Source organism: Anabrus simplex, chromosome 1, assembly GCF_040414725.1.
Source record: "Anabrus simplex isolate iqAnaSimp1 chromosome 1, ASM4041472v1, whole genome shotgun sequence".
Classification (NCBI taxonomy): Eukaryota; Metazoa; Arthropoda; class Insecta; order Orthoptera; family Tettigoniidae; genus Anabrus; species Anabrus simplex.
In genome coordinates this window covers 1,659,499,202-1,659,520,951 of record NC_090265.1, presented here as the reverse complement: position 1 = coordinate 1,659,520,951, position 21,750 = coordinate 1,659,499,202, and the positions used below count along the sequence as shown (strand labels likewise).

The window sequence follows — 21,750 nt, the reverse complement described above, 5'->3', positions numbered from 1 at the left end:
TATGGAAAGTCTGAGACACAGTACCCCATAGCTTTCACCAACATGTAAGACACCAAGCCGCCACAAGTTATACAATACCAAGTGCCTAAGCACTCCACAATTTGAAGGTCAACCACGTTCCACAAAAGTTACGTCTCCTCTTACTACCAAAGTTTTCAGTCAAGTCTCCGCCGTTTCCTCACATGTCTGTATAGATCTCAGCTTCCCCTTACTCTCACTTGATACGTCTAGATTGATCCTGACCATCCAATCATGAGTAGATCCTCTTACCATACCAAGACCATGCCCTAAACCCCTTCCATGTCCCTTGACAATAACAACATTAACGGACTCTGTTCAGTACCATATGACTCACACAAAGTTTCTGAGTTGTAAATAGCACTGTTTTCCTGTCCGCTTGTACAAAACCAATTACTCATATTACATTTAGAGACCTATCAGCTTAAAATATTAAGAATACATATAAAAATGAAATAACAATAATAATACGAATAATGACAATGTCTCTTACTTATGAGTACAGTGTGAGGGTTTGATATATGTACTACCACAAAGCCACTGTGCTACTCTCAGCCCCCCACTAGGTGCACACTTCTAAGATGTAAAATTGTACAGGTGGAGTAGTAGTGTAATCAATCTTTCATGAGCGCTACAAGAAGTATTGTTGTGATTTAGGAGTCTTTTTTACAATTTGCTTTACCAAGATGACAATAGTCAGAATCAGTTTTATTAATTTATTAATTTAATTTAATTTAAAGATAGTAGGTATGGAACTAAATGAAGCCACAGGACTAATTATAAACAGAGGATTCTGGAAGTGTTTAGTAAATCCACAGAGGCTTGCAGAATGAACATTGACAGGCAAAAACAATCTATATGATGATATATTATATATATATGTATATATTTTTATCACCTAACATTCTGAGTATTTTGTCCTAGTTGATGTTAAAGGATGAGCAAAGTTTGATAGTCTCAGAACAAATAGTTTCTTGGATATGGACCTACAAACTTGGTGTTAAAACATGCAGGATTCACGTTCATGTACCCTAAAACAAGAACTATCAACTGAATACATACTACTGTAGTATTCATAAACATCAATCAATACTGATCTGCATTTAGGGCAGTCGCCCAGGTGGCAGATTCCCTATCTGTTGCTTTCCTAGCCTTTTCCGAAATGATTTCAAAGAAATTGGAAATTTATTGAACATCTCCCTTGGTAAGTTATTCCAATCCCTAACTCCCCTTCCTATAAATGAATATTTGCCCCAGTTTGTCCTCTTGAATTCCAACTTTATCTTCACATTGTGATCTTTCTTACTTTTATAGACGCCATTCAAACCTATTCGTCTACTAATGTCATTCCACGCCATCTCTCCGCTGACAGCTCGGAACATACCACTTAGTCGAGCAGCTCTTCTTCTTTCTCTCAATTCTTCCCAACCCAAACATTGCAACATTTTTGTAACGCTACTCTTTTGTCGGAAATCACCCAGAACAAATCGAGCTGCTTTTCTTTGGATTTTTTCCAGTTCTTGAATCAGGTAATCCTGGTGAGGGTCCCATACACTGGAACCATACTCTAGTTGGGGTCTTACCAGAGACTTATATGCACTCTCCTTTACATCCTTACTACAACCCCTAAACACCCTCATAACCATGTGCAGAGATCGGTACCCTTTATTTACAATCCCATTTATGTGATTACCCCAGTGAAGATCTTTCCTTATATTAACACCTAGATACTTACAATGATCCCCAAAAGGAACTTTCACCCCATCAACGCAGTAATTAAAACTGAGAGGACTTTTCCTATTTGTAAAACTCACAACCTGACTTTTAGCCCCATTTATCAACATACCATTGCCTGCTGTCCATCTCTCAATATTTTCGAGGTCACGTTGCAGTTGCTCACAATCTTGTTTATTTATCACTCTATAGAGAATAACATCATCCGCAAAAAGCCTTAGCTCCGATTCCACTCCTTTACTCATATCATTTATATATATAAGAAAACATAAAGGTCCGATAACACTGCCCTGAGGAACTCCCCTCTCAACCATTACAGGGTCAGACAAAGCTTCACCTACTCTAACTCTCTGAGATCTATTTTCTAGAAATATAGCAACCCATTCAGTCACTCTTTTGTCTAGTCCAATTGCACTCATTTTTGCCAGTAGTCTCCCATGATCCACCCTATCAAATGCTTTAGACATGTCAATCGCGATACAGTCCATTTGACCTCCAGAATCCAAAATATCTGCTATATCTTGCTGGAATCCTACAAGTTGAGCTTCAGTGGAATAACCTTTCCTAAAACCGAATTGCCTTCTATCGAACCAGTTATTAATTTCACAAACATGTCTAATATAATCAGAAAGAATGCCTTCCCAAAGCTTACATACAATGCATGTCAAACTTACTGGCCTGTAATTTTCAGCTTTATGTCTATCACCCTTTCCTTTATACACAGGGGCTACTATAGCAACTCTCCATTCATCTGGTATAGCTCCTCCGACCAAACAATAATCAAATAAGTACTTCAGATATGGTACTATATCCCAACCCATTGTCTTTAGTATATCCCCAGAAATCTGATCAATTCCAGCCGCTTTTCTAGTTTTCAACTTTTGTATCTTATTGTAAATGACATTGTTATCATACGTAAATTTTATTACTTCTTTGGCCTTAGTCTCTTCCTCTATCTCGACATTATTCTTGTAACCAACAATCTTTACATACTGCTGACTGAATACTTCTGCCTTTTGAAGATCCTCACATACACACTCCCCTTGTTCATTAATTATTCCTGGAATGTCCTTCTTGGAACCTGTTTCTGCCTTAAAATACCTATACATACCCTTCCATTTTTTATTAAAATTTGTATGACTGCCAATTATGCTTGCCATCATGTTATCCTTAGCTGCCTTCTTTGCTAGATTCAATTTTCTAGTAAGTTCCTTCAATTTCTCCTTACTTCCACAGCCATTTCTAACTCTATTTCTTTCCAGTCTGCACCTCCTTCTTAGTCTCTTTATTTCTCTATTATAATAAGGTGGGTCTTTACCATTCCTTACCACCCTTAAAGGTACAAACCTGTTTTCGCATTCCTCAACAATTTCTTTAAACCCATCCCAGAGTCTGTTTACATTTTTATTTACCGTTTTCCACCGATCATAGTTACTTTTTAGAAACTGCCTCATACCTGCTTTATCAGCCATATGGTACTGCCTAACAGTCCTACTTTTAAGACCTTCCTTTCTATCACATTTATTTTTAACTACCACAAAAACAGCTTCATGATCACTAATACCATCTATTACTTCAGTTTCCCTATAGAGCTCATCTGGTTTTATCAGCACCACATCCAAAATATTTTTCCCTCTGGTTGGTTCCATCACTTTCTGAATCTGCTGTCCTTCCCATATTAACTTATTTGCCATTTGTTGGTCATGCTTCCTGTCGTTCGCATTTCCTTCCCAATTGACATCTGGCAAATTCAGATCTCCCGCTACAATCACATTTCTTTCCATGTCGTTTCCCACATAGCTGACTATCCTATCAAATAATTCCGAATCCGCATCAGTGCTACCCTTTCCCGATCTGTACACTCCAAATATATCAAGTTGCCTATTATCTTTAGAAATGAGCCTTACACCTAGAATTTCATGTGTCTCATCTTTAACTTTTTCGTAGCTTACAAATTCTTCTTTCACCAGAATGAAAACTCCCCCTCCCACCTTTCCTATCCTATCTCTACGATACACACTCCAGTGCTGTGAGAAAATTTCTGCATCCATTATATCATTTCTCAGCCATGATTCAACTCCTATTACAATATCTGGTAAATATATATCTATTAATTACTTAATTCTATTCCTTTCTTTACAATACTTCTACAGTTCAACACTAACAATTTTATGTCATCCCTACTTGATTTCCAGTTCCCTGTTCCCTTATCACCGCTCCCTAGGCCATTCCGTTTCCCTGAATGTACCTCCCTATTACCCTTCCAAACAAATTTCCTAACTTATACGTACCACTGCGGTTTAAATGAAGGCCATCCGAGCGCAGATCCCTTTCTCCTACCCACCCATTAGGATCTAGAAATTTCACTCCCAGTTTCCCACATACCCACTCCATAGTCTCATTTAAATCCCCAATCACCCTCCAGTCAGTATCCCTCCTACACAGTATTCCACTAATAACAATCTCCGCTTTCTTAAACTTCACCCGTGCTGCATTTACCAGATCCCACACATCTCCAACTATGTTGGTACTTATATCAGCTTGCCTTACGTTGTTGGTACCAACGTGAAACACTACCACCTTCTCCTTCCCCTCCTCCCTCTCTTCTACTTTCCTCAACATCTGCCTCAACCTAATTCCTGGATAACATTCTACCCTGGTTCCCTTTCCTCCACACACTTTCCCCACGTGTCTAACGATGGAATCCCCCATGACCAGAGCCTCAACCCTACCCACCTCATTTAATCCCCTCCCCTCCTGGTCAGCCCTATCTTTCCTGATAGCTGCAGAAGCTACTTCCTCCTCCCTTTTCTCCTTCCCATGACCCTGTTCCACCTGTCTTTTCCTATCCTCTACTCTACATTTCCCTTTCCTACCTTTTCCCTTCCTCCTACTTCCACGCATCTCAGCAACAGTTCCCTGTCCCTCATCTTCCCTCTGTTGTTCTACCTGGAGTGACTCGTACTGATTTCGCACTGACACCTGCCCTGAATTCTGATCCTGAATAGACCCCTTGGCCTGCAATCTCCTTCCCCTTAGAACATTAGACCACCTGTCTTCTACAACTCCTCCCTCTCCTTCCCCTCCCTCTTGTACACCTACTGTAACCTGTACATTGTTTGAGGGAGTCCTATCTTCCTTCCCGTCTTCTGTGAGAATCCTAATTATCTCCCTCAAACTTTCCAACTCCTCCCTCATACCCCTCAATGCCTCACGCTGCAGTAGCTTAAGTGCGGCCAGTATCCAGTATTCGGGAGATTGTGAGTTCGAACCCCACTGTCGGCAGCCCTGAAGATGGTTTTCCGTGGTTTCCCATTTTCACACCAGGCAAATGCTGGGGCTGTACCTTGATTAAGGCCATGGCCGCTTCCTTTCCACTCCTAGCCCTTTCCTGTAACATCGCCGCCATTCATTCCATTCCCGACCCGGTTGAATGTCGATTTTCATTTTTTATCAAATAAATGTGTGAAAAATGTAAACGAAAGCAAAATTTGAGTATAATACAATCTCAGGTACACTACACATCTAGAAAGTATAATTTTCTAACTAATATATGATATTTTAGTATCAATTTTCATTGATGTAATTTTAAAAAAAAGTGCAGGTCTTTTGTGAGGAGCGTGTAGTGGTGTTGCGAGAGATGGCAAGGGCAAGCGTTGTTTACAGCTGTGCTGTGTTACACTCAAAACAGTTATAACGACAGCTGTTAGATGCAAGCAAATGGCAATTCCTCCCCATACAAATTGTAAAAACGAACTAATTCATCGTGATCTCATCTTCTGACGATTACTGTGCAGAGTGATATTAGGCTAGGTATATATTATTTATATTTTTTTGCCAGGAGTCTGTGGGGCCTCTTGAAGGCCTACCTGCTTTTCAGGCCCTGCAGGCCCTAATGTTATGCCCCTGATCTAACAAGAGTGAGAACAATGTAAGAGAGAGGATGCAAACTTGGCAAACACCAGAGCTGATTGTGACAGGCTTGGTTAAGTTTTCCTCATGGGCAATTTGACATTCATATCCATTATACATCTTATGGATTACCACAATTATCAAAATAAGGAAAGAACCACATATTCAGTACACATTCTTAAATGATGTTAAATGATTGCTTGTCAATATGGATCATTATGAAATTCATAACTTATGATTTTACAGATTATATTGTATATTATGTTCACAAACATTACACAGTGCACAAGTACTTCACAGGTAACTTAAACAGAAAACACTTCCTCACTGTGCAAGCAGCCTCGGACTGCTGTGCTCCTGTGGATTGGGATAGCACCTGGAGTGCTTTCTGGAGCTTGCCGGAGTCTTGTTAGGGGAAGAAGGATGCATGTGCAGAACATTGTCTATCTGCAACTGGCCACTATATAGAGTTCAACAGTGTGAGAGACATCGAGCTGAGTGCAGCGAACTATATAAAGATTGTGAATTAGCATAGATTTTTTGTTGTTTACCAATTAAAGATATTGCACAATTATATAGTTACAAATTATAATAATTATTATTTAATCAGAAACAAGCTTTGAAAGTGAATCCTCCTGCATCCCTTTTACTCAGAGCAGGAATAATTTTAAATTAATGTTTTTGTTATACATTGAAATGACATGAGTTTTTGTATGTATATTATTATGGTTTTATTTTCTTTGACAACTTGGCGAATGAAATGGAATTCGGTGGGGAGCTATCAGTATTAATGGGGCTTATGGAAGAAAGAAAGAAAGTAGAACTGGCTGAGTCAGCAAAGAGCATGAACCTGGATTTGCTAGGAGTAAGTGATATTCGGGTAAGGGGAGATAACGAGGAAGAGATAGGAGATTATAAAGTGTACTTGACAGGTGTTAGAAAGGGAAGGGCAGAGTATGGGGTAGGGCTGTTTATCAGCAATACCGTTCCATGCAACATAGTTTCTGTTAGGCACATAAATGAGCGAATGATGTGGGTAGATTTGTCAGTTGGAGGAATTAGGATGAGATTTGTCTCAGTGTATTCACCATGTGAGGGTGCAGATTAGGATGAAGTTGACAAGTTTTATGAAGCATTGAGTGACATCGTGGTCAGGGTCAACAGCAAGGATAGGATAGTGCTAATGGGCGATTTCAATGCGAGAGTTGGGAATAGAACTGCAGGATATGAAAGGGTGATTGGTAAATGTGGGGAAGATATGGAAGCTAACAGGAATGGGAAGGGTTTGGTGGACTTCTGTGCTAGTATGGGTTTAGCTGTTACGAATACATTCTTCAAGCATAAGGCTATTCACTGCTACACATGGGAGCTAGGAGTACCAGATCCATAATAGACTATATCTTAACTGACTCCGAATTCAGGAAATCTGTTAGGAATGTACAAGTTTTCCGGGGATTTTTCGATGACACAGACCACTATCTGATCTGTAGTGAACTAAGTATCCCTAGGCCTAGGGTAGAGGAAGTGAAACCTGTATGCAAACGAATAAGGGTAGAAAATCTCCAGGACAAGGAAATTAGACAGAAGTACATGGATATGATTAATGAGAAGTTTCGAACAGTAGATAGTAAGCAGGTTCAGGATATAGAAAGAGAATGGGTGGCATAAAGGGATGCTGTAGTAGAAACAGCAAGGGAATGCCTAGGAACAACTGTGTGTAGAGATGGGAAAAGGCAAACACCTTGGTGGAATGATGAAGTGAGAGCAGCTTGTAAACGTAAAAAGAAGGCTTATCAGAAATGGCTCCAAACAAGGACAGACAGGGATTTGTACGTAGATGAAAGAAACAGAGCGAAACAAATAGTTGTTGAATCCAAAAGGAAGTCGTGGGAAGATTTTGGTAATAACCTGGAAAGGCTAGGTCAAGCAGTGGGGTAACCTTTCTGGACAGAAAAAAAGAATCTTAGGAAGGGAGGGGAAAAGGAAATGAACAGTGTTTTGAGTAATTCAGGTAAACACATAACAGATCCGGGAATCACTGGAGAGGTGGAGGAAATATTTCTAAACACTTCTCAACGTAAAAAGAAATCTTCATGGTGGTGTTGCGAACAGCCAAGCTCATGGAGAGGAGGAAAATGATGTTGGTGAAATTACGCTTGAGGAAGTGGAAAGGATGGTAAATAAACTCCATTTTCATAAAGCAGCACGGATAGATGAAATTAGACCTGAAATGGTGAAGTATAGTGGGAAGGCAGGGATGAAATGGCTTCATAGAATAGTAAGATTAGCATGGAGTGTTGGTAAGGTACCTTCAAATTGGACAAAAGCAGTAATTGCTCCTATTTATAAGCAAGGGAACAGGAAGGATTGCAACAACTATCGAGGTATTTCATTGATTAGTATACCAGGCAAAGTATTCACTGGCATCTTGGAAGAGAGGGTGCGGTCAGTAGTCGAGAGGAAGTTGGATGAAAACCATTGTGGTTTCAGACTGCAGAGGGGCTGTCAGGATCAGATTTTCAGTATGTACCAAGTAATTGAGAAATGCTACAAGAGGAATAGGCAATTGTGTTTGTTTCTTACATCTAGAGAATGCATATGACTGGGTACCGAGGGAAAAGATGCTCACCATACTGGGGACCATGGAATTAAAGGTAGATTATTAAAATCCATCAAAGGCATTTATGTTGACAATTGGGCTTCAGCGAGAATTGATGGTAGAATGAGTTCTTGGTTCAGGGTACTTACAGGGATTAGACAAGGCTGTAATCTTTCACCTTTGCTGTTCGTATTTACATGGATCATCTGCTGAAAGATATAAAATGGCAGGAAGGGATTCAGTTAGGTGGAAATGTAGTAAGCAGTCTAGTCTCTACTGACAACTTGGTCTTAATGGCAGATTGTGCCAAAAGTCTGCAGTGTAATATCTTGGAACTTGAAAATAGGTGTAATGAGTATGAAAATTAGCCTCTCGAAGACTAAATTGATGTCAATAGGTAAGAAATTCAACAGAATTGAATGTCAGATTCATGATACAAAGCTAGAACAGGTCGATAATTTCAAGTATTTAGGTTGTGTGTTCTCCCAGGATGGTAATATAGTAAGTGAGATTGAATCAAGGTGTAGTAAAGCTAATGCAGTGAGCTCGCAGTTGCGATCAGCAGTATTCTATAAGAAGGAAGTGAGCTCCCAGACGAAGCTATCTTTACATCAGTCTGTTTTCAGACCAACATTGCTTTATGGGAGTGAAAGCTGGGTGGACTCAGGATATCTTATTCATAAGTTAGAAGTAACACACATGAAAGTAGCAAGAATGATTGCTGGTGCAAACAGGTGGGAACAATGGCAGGAGGGTACTCGGAATGAGGAGATAAAGGCTAATTTAGGAATGAACTTGATGGATGAAGCTGTACGCATAAACCAGCTTCGGTGGTGGGGTCATATGAGGTGAATGGAGGAGGATAGTTTGCCTAGGAGGATAACGGACTCTGGTATGTAGGGGAAGAGAAGTAGAGGGAGACCAAGACGTTGATGGTTAGACTCGGTTTCTAACAATTTAAAGATAAGAGGTATAGAACTAAATGAGGCCACAGCACTAGTTGCAAATCGAGGATTGTGGTGATGTTTAGTAAATTCACAGAGGCTTGCAGACTGAACCGTGAAAGGCATAACAGTCTTTAATGATAATGAATGTATGTATGTATGTATGTATGTATGTATGTATGTATGTATGACAATGTCCATTGTATATAATACAACTAATAACCAAATACATTATATATGCTACTCTATTACTTTTCTCCCTTGAGTGTTTGACACATTTGCACAAATAATCTTTTCTAAATAATACAATACTTATTTCCAGCATTCCTCCTCGCAGTCAGCGTCGGAAGTCTGTCATGCCACCTCCTCCTACCCTTAAGATTAATGATGTAGACTACTTAGATGTCCCAGAAACATCTCCGGGCAACTCCATTACCAGCATCAACAGCATTGCAAGTCTGCTGAAAGAAAAGCTTGCGGTAAGAATATTTCATTTTTCATTAGTAAAATTATTTGTTAGAAGTGCCCTCAAGCAGTAACTAGGCTACTCAACTCCCAATGTTAAGTATCTTTGGAATAACTTACCAAGGGAGATATTCAATAAATTTCAATTTCTTTGCAATCATTTAAGGAAAGGCTAGGAAAACAACAGATGGGGAATCTGCAACCTCGGCGACTGCCCTAAATGCAGATCAGTATTGATTGATTGATTGATTGATTGATTGATTGATTGATTGATTGATTGATTGATATTTCAGGCTCAAAACCTTGCAAATTTGAGAGGTATTTTCAATGAAACCAGTGTATGCAGTTGGAAGAACGTCTGTCAATCCCCTGACCAAGACCTATATTGAGCCCATATGAGTAAGGAAGGTGATATTGAAAGTGTAATATAAAATTAGATTGTTACAAATTTGAACCCAGAGCAGGAATGTTTGTTTGTTTGTTTATTTGTTTGTTTGTTTTTTAGTTTGTCCAAACTTTGTCCCATTTCTCTACGGGATCAGGTATGAGCTGAGATGAATCTGTCGTGGCGGGTTTTTATGACCGGATGCCCTAGTTGACGTGAACCTCATCAGGAGGAGTTAATGAGATGAAGTGAATGACGTGATATATGATAGTAGGAAGGAAGAAGGTGAAACCCAGTGCCAGCACGTAGCCTACTCCTGTCGAATAGCACTAAGGGGGTCTGCTCAAGGCTTAATGCCCCCCCCACCATCCAACGGATGAATCACCATCAACAGCGTCATATGCCCTCACTCCATATGAGCTCTGCGGAGAGGTTTAGAATATAATCCAGGCTTTTTGCATGCGATCTAATGATTAGAAATTGTATACCACCGCTTCTCCTACCCTGCCGGCCAACATTCTGATGGTGAAAGTTTTTTCGACCAACGGGGCTCGAAATGGCTAACCACAGTGTTAGACCATTTAGACTTCAACCCCTTAACCCTGCAGTGGTCACACACAATTCTATATTATAGAAGGTAAGGTGGCATCTGAGAGATGCCATTTCATTTCTGAAAGTTTTGAATAAAAGTTTACATTAATTTTAGGATGTTTTGAAAGCATGAATATAAATTAATGAATCTACTTTATTGATGCAAAAGCAATTAACTATAGATATTAAACATTTCTTGAACATTAAAATGAATAAAAAACTTGCATGCAGATTCTCAGTTCTCACAATTATCATTACGTAAAATAAACATTCTATTGCACTGTAAATAAACACTAGACCATGTTCAACCAGAACAATCAAAATTTCATGTTCAAGCACAAGGAGAATTTCACATTATATCTGCACAAATATAGTTTATAACGTGAACAAATTACAATCATTCTGCACAATCAATCAATCACTACTGATCTGCATTTAGGCCAGTCACCCAGGTGGCAGATTCCCTATCTGTTGTTTTCCTAGCCTTTTCTTAAATGACTGCAAAGAAATTGGAAATTTATTGAACATCTCCCTTGGTAAGTTATTCCAATCCCTAACTCTCCTTCCTATAAACGAATATTTGCCCCTATTTGTCCTCTTGAATTCCAACTTTATCTTCATATTGTGATCTTTCCTACTTTTAAACACACCACATAAACGTATTTGCCTACTAATGTCCTTCCACGCCATCTCTCCGTTGACTGCTCAGAACGTACCACTCAGTCAAGCAGCTCGTCTCCTTTCTACCAAGTCTTCCCAGCCCAAACTTTGCAACATTTTTGTAACGCTACCCCAGTCTGGACATGTTCAAGGCAAATATATTCAGTCAATACTAATCTGTATTTAGGACAGTCACCCAGGTGGCAGATTCCCCATCTGTTGTTTTCCTAGCATTTTCTTAAATGATTTCATAGAAAATATTTATTGAACATCTCCCTTGGTAAGTTATTCCAATCCCTAACTCCCCTTCCTATAAACGAATATTTGCCCCTATTTGTCCTCTTGAATTCCAACTTTATCTTCATGTTGTGATTTTTTATACTTTTAAACACACCACATAAACGTATTTGTCTACTAATGTCCTTCCACGCCATCTCTCCGTTGACTGCTCAGAACATACCACTTAGTCGAGCAGCTCGTCTTCTTTCTCTCAAGTCTTCCCAGCCTGAACTTTGCGAGATGTTTGTTACGCTACTCTTTTGTCGGAAATCGCCCAGAACAAATCGAGCTGCTTTTCTTTGGACTTTTTCCAGTTCTTGAATCAAGTAATCCTGGTGAGGGACCCATACACTGGAACCATACTCTAGTTGGGGTCTTACCAGACACTTATATGCCCTCTCCTTTACATCCTTACTACAACCCCTAAACACTCTCATAACCATGTGCAGAGATCTGTACCCTTTATTTACAATCCCATTTATGCGATTACCCCAATGAAGATCTTTCCTTATAATAACACCCAGGTACTTCCAGTGATCCCCATAAGAAACTCTCACCCCATCAACACAGTAATTAAAACTGAGAGGATTTTTCCTATTTGTGAAAGTCACAACCCGACTTTTAACCCTGTTTATCATCATACCATTGTCTACTGTCCATCTCACAATATTATCAAGGTCATTTTGCAGTTGCTCACAATCTTGGAACTTATTTATTACTCTATACAGAATAACATCATCCGCAAAAAGCCTTATCTCTGATTCCACTTCTTTTCTCGTATAATTTTATATATAAGAAAACATAAAGGTCCAATAATGGTGCCTTGAGGAATTCCCCTCTTAATTATTACAGGTCAGATAAAGCTTCACCTACTCTTATTCTCTGAGATCTATTTTCTAGAAATATAGCAACCCATTCAGTCACTATTTTGTTTAGTCCAATTGCACTCATTTTTGCCAGTAGTCTCCCATGATCCACCCTATCAAATGCTCTAGACAGGTCAATTGCGATACAGTCCATTTGACCTCCTGAATCCAGGATATCTGCTATATCTTGCTGGAATCGTACAAGTTGAGCTTCAGTGGAATAACCTTTCCTAAACCCGAACTGCGTTCTTTTTTTTGCTAGGGGCTTTACGTCGCACCGACACAGATAGGTCTTATGGCGACAATGGGATAGGAAAGGCCTAGGAGTTGGAAGGAAGCGACCGCGGCCTTAAGTAAGGTACAGCCCCAGCATTTGCCTGGTGTTAAAATGGGAAACCACGGAAAACCATCTTTAGGGCTGCCGATAGTGGGATTCGAACCTACTATCTCCCGGATGCAAGCTCACAGCGAACTGCCTTCTATCGAACCATTTATTAATTTTGGAAACATGTCTAATATAATCAGAAAGAATGCCTTCCCAAGGCTTACATGCAATGTAAGAACTGTAAGTATATTTTGTGGCCCTGTAGTTTGAATGGCTGCATTTGTAACACTTCTTCCTCTTGGTTCTTGGACCAGCTTCTGTCATTTCTTGCTGCATAGTTCTCAGGCACAGATTAGAAACATCCCTTTTGAGGACTACTAGCAAAGAAGAGCACTGCAAGCGCACACGCAATTAATCGTCAAGAAGATAACCAGCCAAGTCTTTTAGAAAACTGGTTTTGTTTCTCATTAGCAGTATTATTGGTCTGGAAAACAATTTGAGAATTTATTCCTGCCACGTTCAATGTGTTATAAAACACTACCATTGGCCATCTGTTTGTTTTCCTTGCAACGTTGTATGTACTGCTCACCTGGTCAACACCTGTTGTAGTAGCATTGTAGAAAGTCACCATGTCCGGTTTGTTTTTGTCTCCAGTTCCAGGATCAATTGCTGCATCATGATGCATTGTCAAGAGAATGAAAACAATTTTATTTTTCTTGGCAACGTATGAAACCAATTTTGAGCATTCTTGAAAGCCAAACAATTACGACCCATCTTCTTGAGATTTGGTTCCAAGAAATTTGGGGGAATTTGAGGTTTATTTCTTATTAAGGTTCTGGCTAGAGTAATGTTATGTTCATAAAGATAGTTTGCGAGCTCAATACTAGTGAAACAATTATCTAAGGTGATGTTTCTTCTAGTACCTAATACAACTGCATCTAGGCATTTCACTGCATCAGTTGCCTTATTACTGATTTGAAATGTCCCACAGACTGTTTCCCTGCATAAACTTCCAGGTTTACTTTGTAGCATATTCGGGCATCAACCAAAGCATATATCTTCAGGCCGTACTTATTCAGCTTTCTGGGAATGAACTGTCTAAAGCGGCAATTTCCATGAAAACCTTCCAGTTTTCCATCCAATGTACAGTACTCTCCAACATAATATGCTTTCTGACAGATCCTCACAAACAAGGTAAAAATGTCTCGAATTGGTGCCAAATTATCATACCGTTTTCTCTCCAATCAGTCAGTCAGTCAGTCAGTCAGTCAGTCAGTCAGTCAGTCAGTCAGTCAGTCAGTCAGTCAGTCAGTCAGTCAGTCAGTCAGTCAGTCAGTCAGTCAGTCAGTCAGTCAGTCAGTCAGTCAGTCAGTCAGTCAGTCAGTCAGTCAGTCAGTCAGTCAGTCAGTCAGTCAGTCAGTCAGTCAGTCAGTCAGTCAGTCAGTCAGTCAGTCAGTCAGTCAGTCAGTCAGTCAGTCAGTCAGTCAGTCAGTCAGTCAGTCAGTCAGTCAGTCAGTCAGTCAGTCAGTCAGTCAGTCAGTCAGTCAGTCAGTCAGTCAGTCAGTCAGTCAGTCAGTCAGTCAGTCAGTCAGTCAGTCAGTCAGTCAGTCAGTCAGTCAGTCAGTCAGTCAGTCAGTCAGTCAGTCAGTCAGTCAGTCAGTCAGTCAGTCAGTCAGTCAGTCAGTCAGTCAGTCAGTCAGTCAGTCAGTCAGTCAGTCAGTCAGTCAGTCAGTCAGTCAGTCAGTCAGTCAGTCAGTCAGTCAGTCAGTCAGTCAGTCAGTCAGTCAGTCAGTCAGTCAGTCAGTCAGTCAGTCAGTCAGTCAGTCAGTCAGTCAGTCAGTCAGTCAGTCAGTCAGTCAGTCAGTCAGTCAGTCAGTCAGTCAGTCAGTCAGTCAGTCAGTCAGTCAGTCAGTCAGTCAGTCAGTCAGTCAGTCAGTCAGTCAGTCAGTCAGTCAGTCAGTCAGTCAGTCAGTCAGTCAGTCAGTCAGTCAGTCAGTCAGTCAGTCAGTCAGTCAGTCAGTCAGTCAGTCAGTCAGTCAGTCAGTCAGTCAGTCAGTCAGTCAGTCAGTCAGTCAGTCAGTCAGTCAGTCAGTCAGTCAGTCAGTCAGTCAGTCAGTCAGTCAGTCAGTCAGTCAGTCAGTCAGTCAGTCAGTCAGTCAGTCAGTCAGTCAGTCAGTCAGTCAGTCAGTCAGTCAGTCAGTCAGTCAGTCAGTCAGTCAGTCAGTCAGTCAGTCAGTCAGTCAGTCAGTCAGTCAGTCAGTCAGTCAGTCAGTCAGTCAGTCAGTCAGTCAGTCAGTCAGTCAGTCAGTCAGTCAGTCAGTCAGTCAGTCAGTCTGCATTTAGGGCAGTTGCCCAGGTGGCAGATTCCCTATCTGTTGTTTTCCTAGTCTTTTCTTAAGAATTTGCAAAGAAATAGGAAATTTATTGAACATCTCCCTTGGTAAGTTATTCCAATCCCTAACTCCCCTTCATATAAACGAATATTTGCCCCAATTTTTCCTCTTGAATTCAAACTTTATCTTCATATTGTGATCTTCCCTACTTTTAAAGACACCATCCAGACTTATTCGTCTACTGATGTCCTCCCACGGCATCTCTCCACTGAAAGCTCAGAACGTACCACTCAGTTGAGCAGCTCGTCTCCTTTCACACAAGTCTTCCCAGCACAAACTTTGCAACATTTTTGTAACGCTACTCTTTTGTCGGAAATCGCCCAGAACAAATCGAGCTGCTTTTCTTTGGATTTTTTCCAGTTCCTGAATCAAGTAATCCTGGTAAGGGTTCCATACACTGAAACCATACTCTAGTTGGGGTCTCACCAGAGACAAATATGCTCTCTCCTTTACATCCTTACTACAACCCCTAAATACTCGCATAATCATGTGCAGAGAACTGTACCCTTTATTTACAATCATATTTATGTGATTACCCCAATGAAGATCTTTCCTTTTATTAATACCTAGATATTTACAATGATCCCCAAAGGGAACTTTCACCCCATCAATGCAGTAATTAGAACTGAGAGGACTTTTGCTATTTGTGAAACTCACAACCTGACTTTTATCCCCGTTTATCATCATACCATTGCCTACTGTTCATCTCACAACATTATCGAGGTAATTTTGCAGCAGCTCACAATCTTGTAACTTTATTACTCTGTACAGAATAACATCATCTGCAAAAAGCCTTATCTCTGATTGAACTTCTTTACACATATCATTGATATATATAAGAAAACATAAAGGTCCAATAATACTTCCTTGAAGATTTCCCCCCTCAATTTTTACAGGGACAGATAAAGCTTCACCTACTCTAATTCTCTGAGTTCTATTTTCCAGAAACAGAGCCACCCATTCAGTCACTGTTTTGTCAAGTCCAATTGCACTCATTTTTGCCAGTACTCTCTCATTATCTACCCTATCAAATGCCTTAGACAGGTCAATCGCAATACAGTCCTGAATCCAGGATATCTGCTATATCTTGCTGGAATCCTACAAGTGGGGCTTCAGTGGAATAACCTTTCCTAAACCCAAACTGCCTTATATCTTCTATAATCAGAAAGAACGCTTTCCCAAAGCTTACATACAATGCATCTCAAACTGACTGGCCTGTAATTTTCAGCTTTGTCTTGTAGCCTTTCCTTTATATACAGGGGCTACTATAGCAACTCTCCATTCATTTTGTAAAGTTCCTTCATGCAAACAATAATCAAACAAGTACTTCAGATATGGTACTATAACCCAACCATTGTCTTTAGTATATCCCCCAAAACCTTATCAATTCCAGCTGCTTATCTAGTTTTCAACTTTTGTATTTTATTGTAAATGTCATTGCTGTCATAGATAAATTTGAATACTTTAGTATTAGTCACCTCCTCTATCTGGACATTATCCTTGTAACCAACAGTCTTTACATACTGCTGACTGAATACTTCTGCCTTTTGAAGATCCTCGCATATACACTCCCCTTGTTCATTAATGATTCCTGGAATGTCCTTCTTGAAACCTGTTTCTGCCTTAAAGTACCTATACATACTCTTCCATTTTTCACTAAAATTAGTGTGGCCACCAATTATGCTTGCCATCACGTTATCCTTAGCTGACTTCTTTTCTAGATTCAATTTTCTAGTAAGTTCCTTCAATTTCTCCTTATTTCCACAGCCATTTCTAGCTCTATTTCTTTCCAATCTGCACGTCCTCCTTAGTCTCTTTACTTCCCTGTTATAATATAGTGGATCTTTACCATTCCTTACCACCTTTAAAGGTACAAACCTATTTTCACATTCCTCAACAATTGCTTTAAACCTATCACAGAGTCTGTTTAGATTTTTATTTACTGTTTTCCACCGATCATAGTTATTTATTAAAAACTCCCTCATGCCTGTTTTATCAGCCATATGGTACTGCCTAACAGCCCTAATTTTAATCTCTTCCTTTCTTTCACTTTTATTTTTAATTACCACAAAAACAACTTCGTGATCACTAATACCACCTGTTACTTCGGTTTCTCTATAGAGCTCATCTGGTTTTACCAGCTCCACATCCAAAATCTTCTTCCCTCTAGGTGGTTCCATCACTTTCTGAATCAGGTGCCCTTCCCATAATAACTTATTTGCCATTTTTTGGTCATGCTTCCTGTCGTTCGCATTACCTTCCCAATTGACATTTGGTAAATTGAGATCACCCGCAACGATCACGTTCCTTTCCTTATCGTTTCCCATATAGCTGATTATCTTATCAAATAATTCTGAATCAGCATCTGCGCTACCCTTTTCTGGTCTGTACACTCCAAAGACATCAAGTTGCCTATTATCTTCAGAAATGAGCCTTATCCCTAGAATTTTGTGCTTGTCATCTTTAACTTTTTCGTAGCTTACAAATTCTTCTTTCACGAGAATGAATACTCCCCCTCCTACCATTCCTATCCTATCTCTACGATACACCCTCCAGTTCTGTGAGAAAAGTTCTGCATCCATTATATCATTTTTCAGCCATGATTCAACTTCTATTACAATATCTGGTAAATATATATCTATTAAATTACTTAATTCTATTCCTTTCTTTACAATACTTCTACAGTTGAGCACTAACAGTTTTATGTCATCCCTACTTGATTTCCAGTTCCCTGTTCCCTTAACACCGCTGCCTAGCGCACCCTGTTTCCCTGAATGTACCTCCCTATAACCCTTCTAAACAAATTTTGTAACTTATATGTACCACTGCGGTTTAAGTGAAGGCCATCTGAGTGCAGATCCCTATCTCCTACCCACCCATTAGGATCTAGAAATTTCACTCCCAGTTTCCCACATACCCACTCCATAGTCTCATTTAAATCCCCAATCACCTTCCAGTCAGTATCCCTCCTACACAGTAGGTATCCTTCTTGTCAAATCTTAGACAATAGAGGTGGAACCTAAAATGTCGCTTGAACATAACCAAGTGGCACCTGTCTTATCACTAGCTCAAATGTCCTTGGTATTTGTGTGGTTATCTCTCCTTGCAGCACATAAGTACAGTATGACAATTAGGGCTTTTATTTCACATATGTCGGTAGGTCAAGCGTCCCTTTCTCTGTTGTAGTTCGATTGAACACCTTCAGTTTTTCCCTTTGTGCACTCTGCTATAGTAGATAGCAATGAGTCATCACAGAATAGTTCCCAGCATTCTTTAGCGGCTTTAGCAAGTTTTGCAGCACCTTTCACACCAGGTAAATTTGTGATGATATTTTGTCATTGTGTCCGAACATTTCTGGGAGGATTAGCTTTGTGCCACTTAGAAACTCCATCTCACCCTACAAAATTATCATTGTCATTTTCTCCTGCCTCATCACCACTGTCTGCACCTTGTTCACTCTCTGTAGTTTTGCTTCTAGTTTCTAGAACATCTTCCTCCTCAACACTATACAATTCACCTTCGTCATCGTTGTCATCTTCCTCAAGCAAACTCTGAACAATCATTCTGTTGTCAAGGTGATGAAGGTTATATGTCCTTTGCTTTCTGCTCATTTCCAGCCCTTAAAATATGATAAAACATGCATTCTGAGACATTCTGAAAAATAACTGCTCCAATAATATTGAAGATAATACTTCAAAATGGGAACTTACTTTGTGGCGGAGAAGTTCACGTGGCATCTATCAGGCGCCATTTGACACTTAGGTAACAATGACTCACAATCACAAGAGTTAGACTAACACTGGCACGCTGATACATTATCACACTGGTTGTAAACAGTTACTTGTAAGGTAGATTGCATTTCCGGTTACTGGCCTTGGTAGTTACCTTGCAATGGCAGAAATAAACTAGAGTGGTGTCTCTCAGATGCTGCGCGATCACTACAGGGTTAACCATCATGGCCACCAGGCAGGCCGAATCCAGTGCAGGAATGCTGCAGGAAAATCACAATAATAAGAATAACTCAGTTATGTTACATTACCTCTCATCAAGTATTAACAACTTGTGATTTCAAGCTTTTGCGATGATAAGAGTCATACTTAAAACTATTATTTTAGTTATTTTTCTGAGTTATCTTGTGAAAAATGCAATATTGTAATGATCTGCACTATGTAGGTTCCATTTCAGTAAAATGGAAAAGATCAAAGAAGTGACAAATCAGATGATACATACTATATAAAGATAGGATAAACAAGTTATAGCAGATATTTTAGATTCGGGAGGTCAAATGGATTGTATCACTATTGAACTATCCAAGGCTTTTGATAGGCTCCTAAGTGAGTACTGATGTCCATCCTCTATTCTCCAGGCTACCTTTTAAGCAGAATAAAGTGGAAGAGATGGTGTAGGCCAGGAGAAGATGCGGGTGAGAGGGGCTGCGTGTTCAGTGTTATCATATGGTTGGAGAGGGGCAAGGGGACATGTGTTTCATGCCTTCTGTCAGCATGAGCTATGGCAATGATGTGCCCAAGGAAGAGCTGCCATATTTGATCAGTCGATATCTTGACCACGTGGGTACAATTAGTATCATATTATGTTTAACACAGCAGTTGTGGTATGAGATTCCATTAATACGAATATGTTAAAGCATTTATTCTTTCAAATATGCTCAGGTTACAACTGGTGAGCTGTGCTGTGTTTTAGTGTTGGAGTAAAACTTTCAGTTGTGTGCCAGTTCATTTGGCAACCAAGGCAAGTGTGACGAGGCAATGACGTTACTTCCGCTTTAGTCCGTTCAAAAGGTGACGCGGAATATAGGTAAAGCTGGGAAGAAGAAACATGCTTGTGGGATGCTGAGAAGAGCTGGAATTGATGAGGAGAGATAGCAGTGTATGAAGATACAGAGATTGTTCTTGTCCTTTTGTGTTTGTCCATATCCCTCTTCTATCTGTTACTTCCTCTTCCAGCTCAGACCTGTCATTATGTTTATTGACTTTCTGTCATTGGAGCTGCATTTGAATGGCTCCGGAGTACAAGATTTTGTTTGCTAATTACAAATACTTTCACTCCATGGCTTCATATAGATTAACTTCCCATATTACATCTTCACATTATACTGTGTAAGAATAGTTATTATGAATAATCTAGCTTTCAAATTCCACATTCTTCTTCTCCTTTTTCTACCGGTTTTCCCACACCTGTGCAGTCACGGGTTTGAACTGTGTCACGCATGGGGATTTGGCCCTGTTTTAAGGCCAGATGTCCTTTCTGACGCCAACAGTATGTAGAGGAATGTAATCAATCACTATGGCGTGTACCAGCTGAGTTGGCCGTGCTGTTGGGGGTGCTCAGCTATGAGCTTACGTTCAGAAGATAGTGGGTTCAAACCCCATTGTTAGCAGCCCTGAAGATTGTTTTCTGTGGTTTCCCATTTTCACAACTAACTAAGGACATGGCCGCTTCCTTCCCACTCCTAGCCATTTCGTATCCAATCGTTGCCATAAGACCTATCTGCGTCAGTGTGATGTGAAGCAACTTTAAAAAAAAATATTGCATGTTTCTGTGGTGGTTGGTAGTGTGGTGTATTGTCTGAATATGAAGAGGAGAGTGTTGGGAAAAACACAAACAACCAGTCCCTAAGCCAGAAGAATTAATCAGACGCAATTAAAATTCCCGACCCGGCCGGGAATTGAACCCGGAACCCTCTGAACTAAAGACTGCAATGCTGACCATTGCCGTGGAGTTGGACAGCTTTAAAACCACACCATTTTGAATAAAATACAATTTTGTACTTTAGTTATCTTCTTGTACTGCTACTATTTTTCCCACACCTTGTGGAGTTGAGGGTGCGAACTGTATTGCACATGTGGATTTGGCCTTGTTTTATGGCCAGATGCCCTTCCTGATGCTAATGTCGTATGGATGTAATCACTATTTCGTGTTTCTTTGGTGGTTGTTAGTGTGGTGTGTTGTCTGAATATGCAGAGAAGTGTGTTGCAAAAAACAACACCCAGTTCCCGAGCCAGAAGAATTAATCACGTGCGGTTAATATCCCTGACCTCATGGGGAATCAAACCCTAGACCCTCTGAACTGACCAGTCAGCCAAGGAGTCAGACATACTTTATTTATTTTTGTTCATTAAGATAAAGACTAAATAATGAACATGGAATGAACGATTATACAAAGATAAATTGTTAAATACTAGCTGTTCTGTACCCATCAGATAAATGCAACTTGGATTCAGTGGGGGGATGTCACTAGTATACTTTTGATGAAAGAATGCCTCTTTGCTTAAAGTTGAAGATATACCAAACAATAGTACATCCAGTTGCACTATATGGTGCTGAATGCCGACCATCCAACAAAGGCACTGAACACCAATTTTACACCATGGAGATATGAATACTCTGCTGGTTGATGGATATCTCAATCCACCATATAAGGAATGACATAATTCATCAGAAAATGGGCATCACACCAATTATGGAGAAAATGCAAATAAGGTGCCTCCGTTGGTATGGCCATGTTCTACGTGGAGCACCTGACACAAATGTCAACTCACCTCCCACTTCGATGTCAAC

The 21,750-nt window shown here is 40.0% G+C and overlaps 1 protein-coding gene across 2 annotated transcripts in view; it reads left to right on the top strand.

Moving 5' to 3' along the window:
* The window catches only part of LOC136881637 (myogenesis-regulating glycosidase), a 297,181-nt gene that overhangs the window by 260,215 nt on the left and 15,216 nt on the right, over positions 1-21,750 (top strand). For both annotated transcript variants that reach the window (XM_067154167.2, XM_067154166.2), the window contains exon 4: positions 9,530-9,686. In XM_067154167.2, the coding sequence (XP_067010268.2) occupies positions 9,530-9,686 (157 nt within the window). The remainder of the gene's footprint in view (positions 1-9,529; positions 9,687-21,750) is intronic.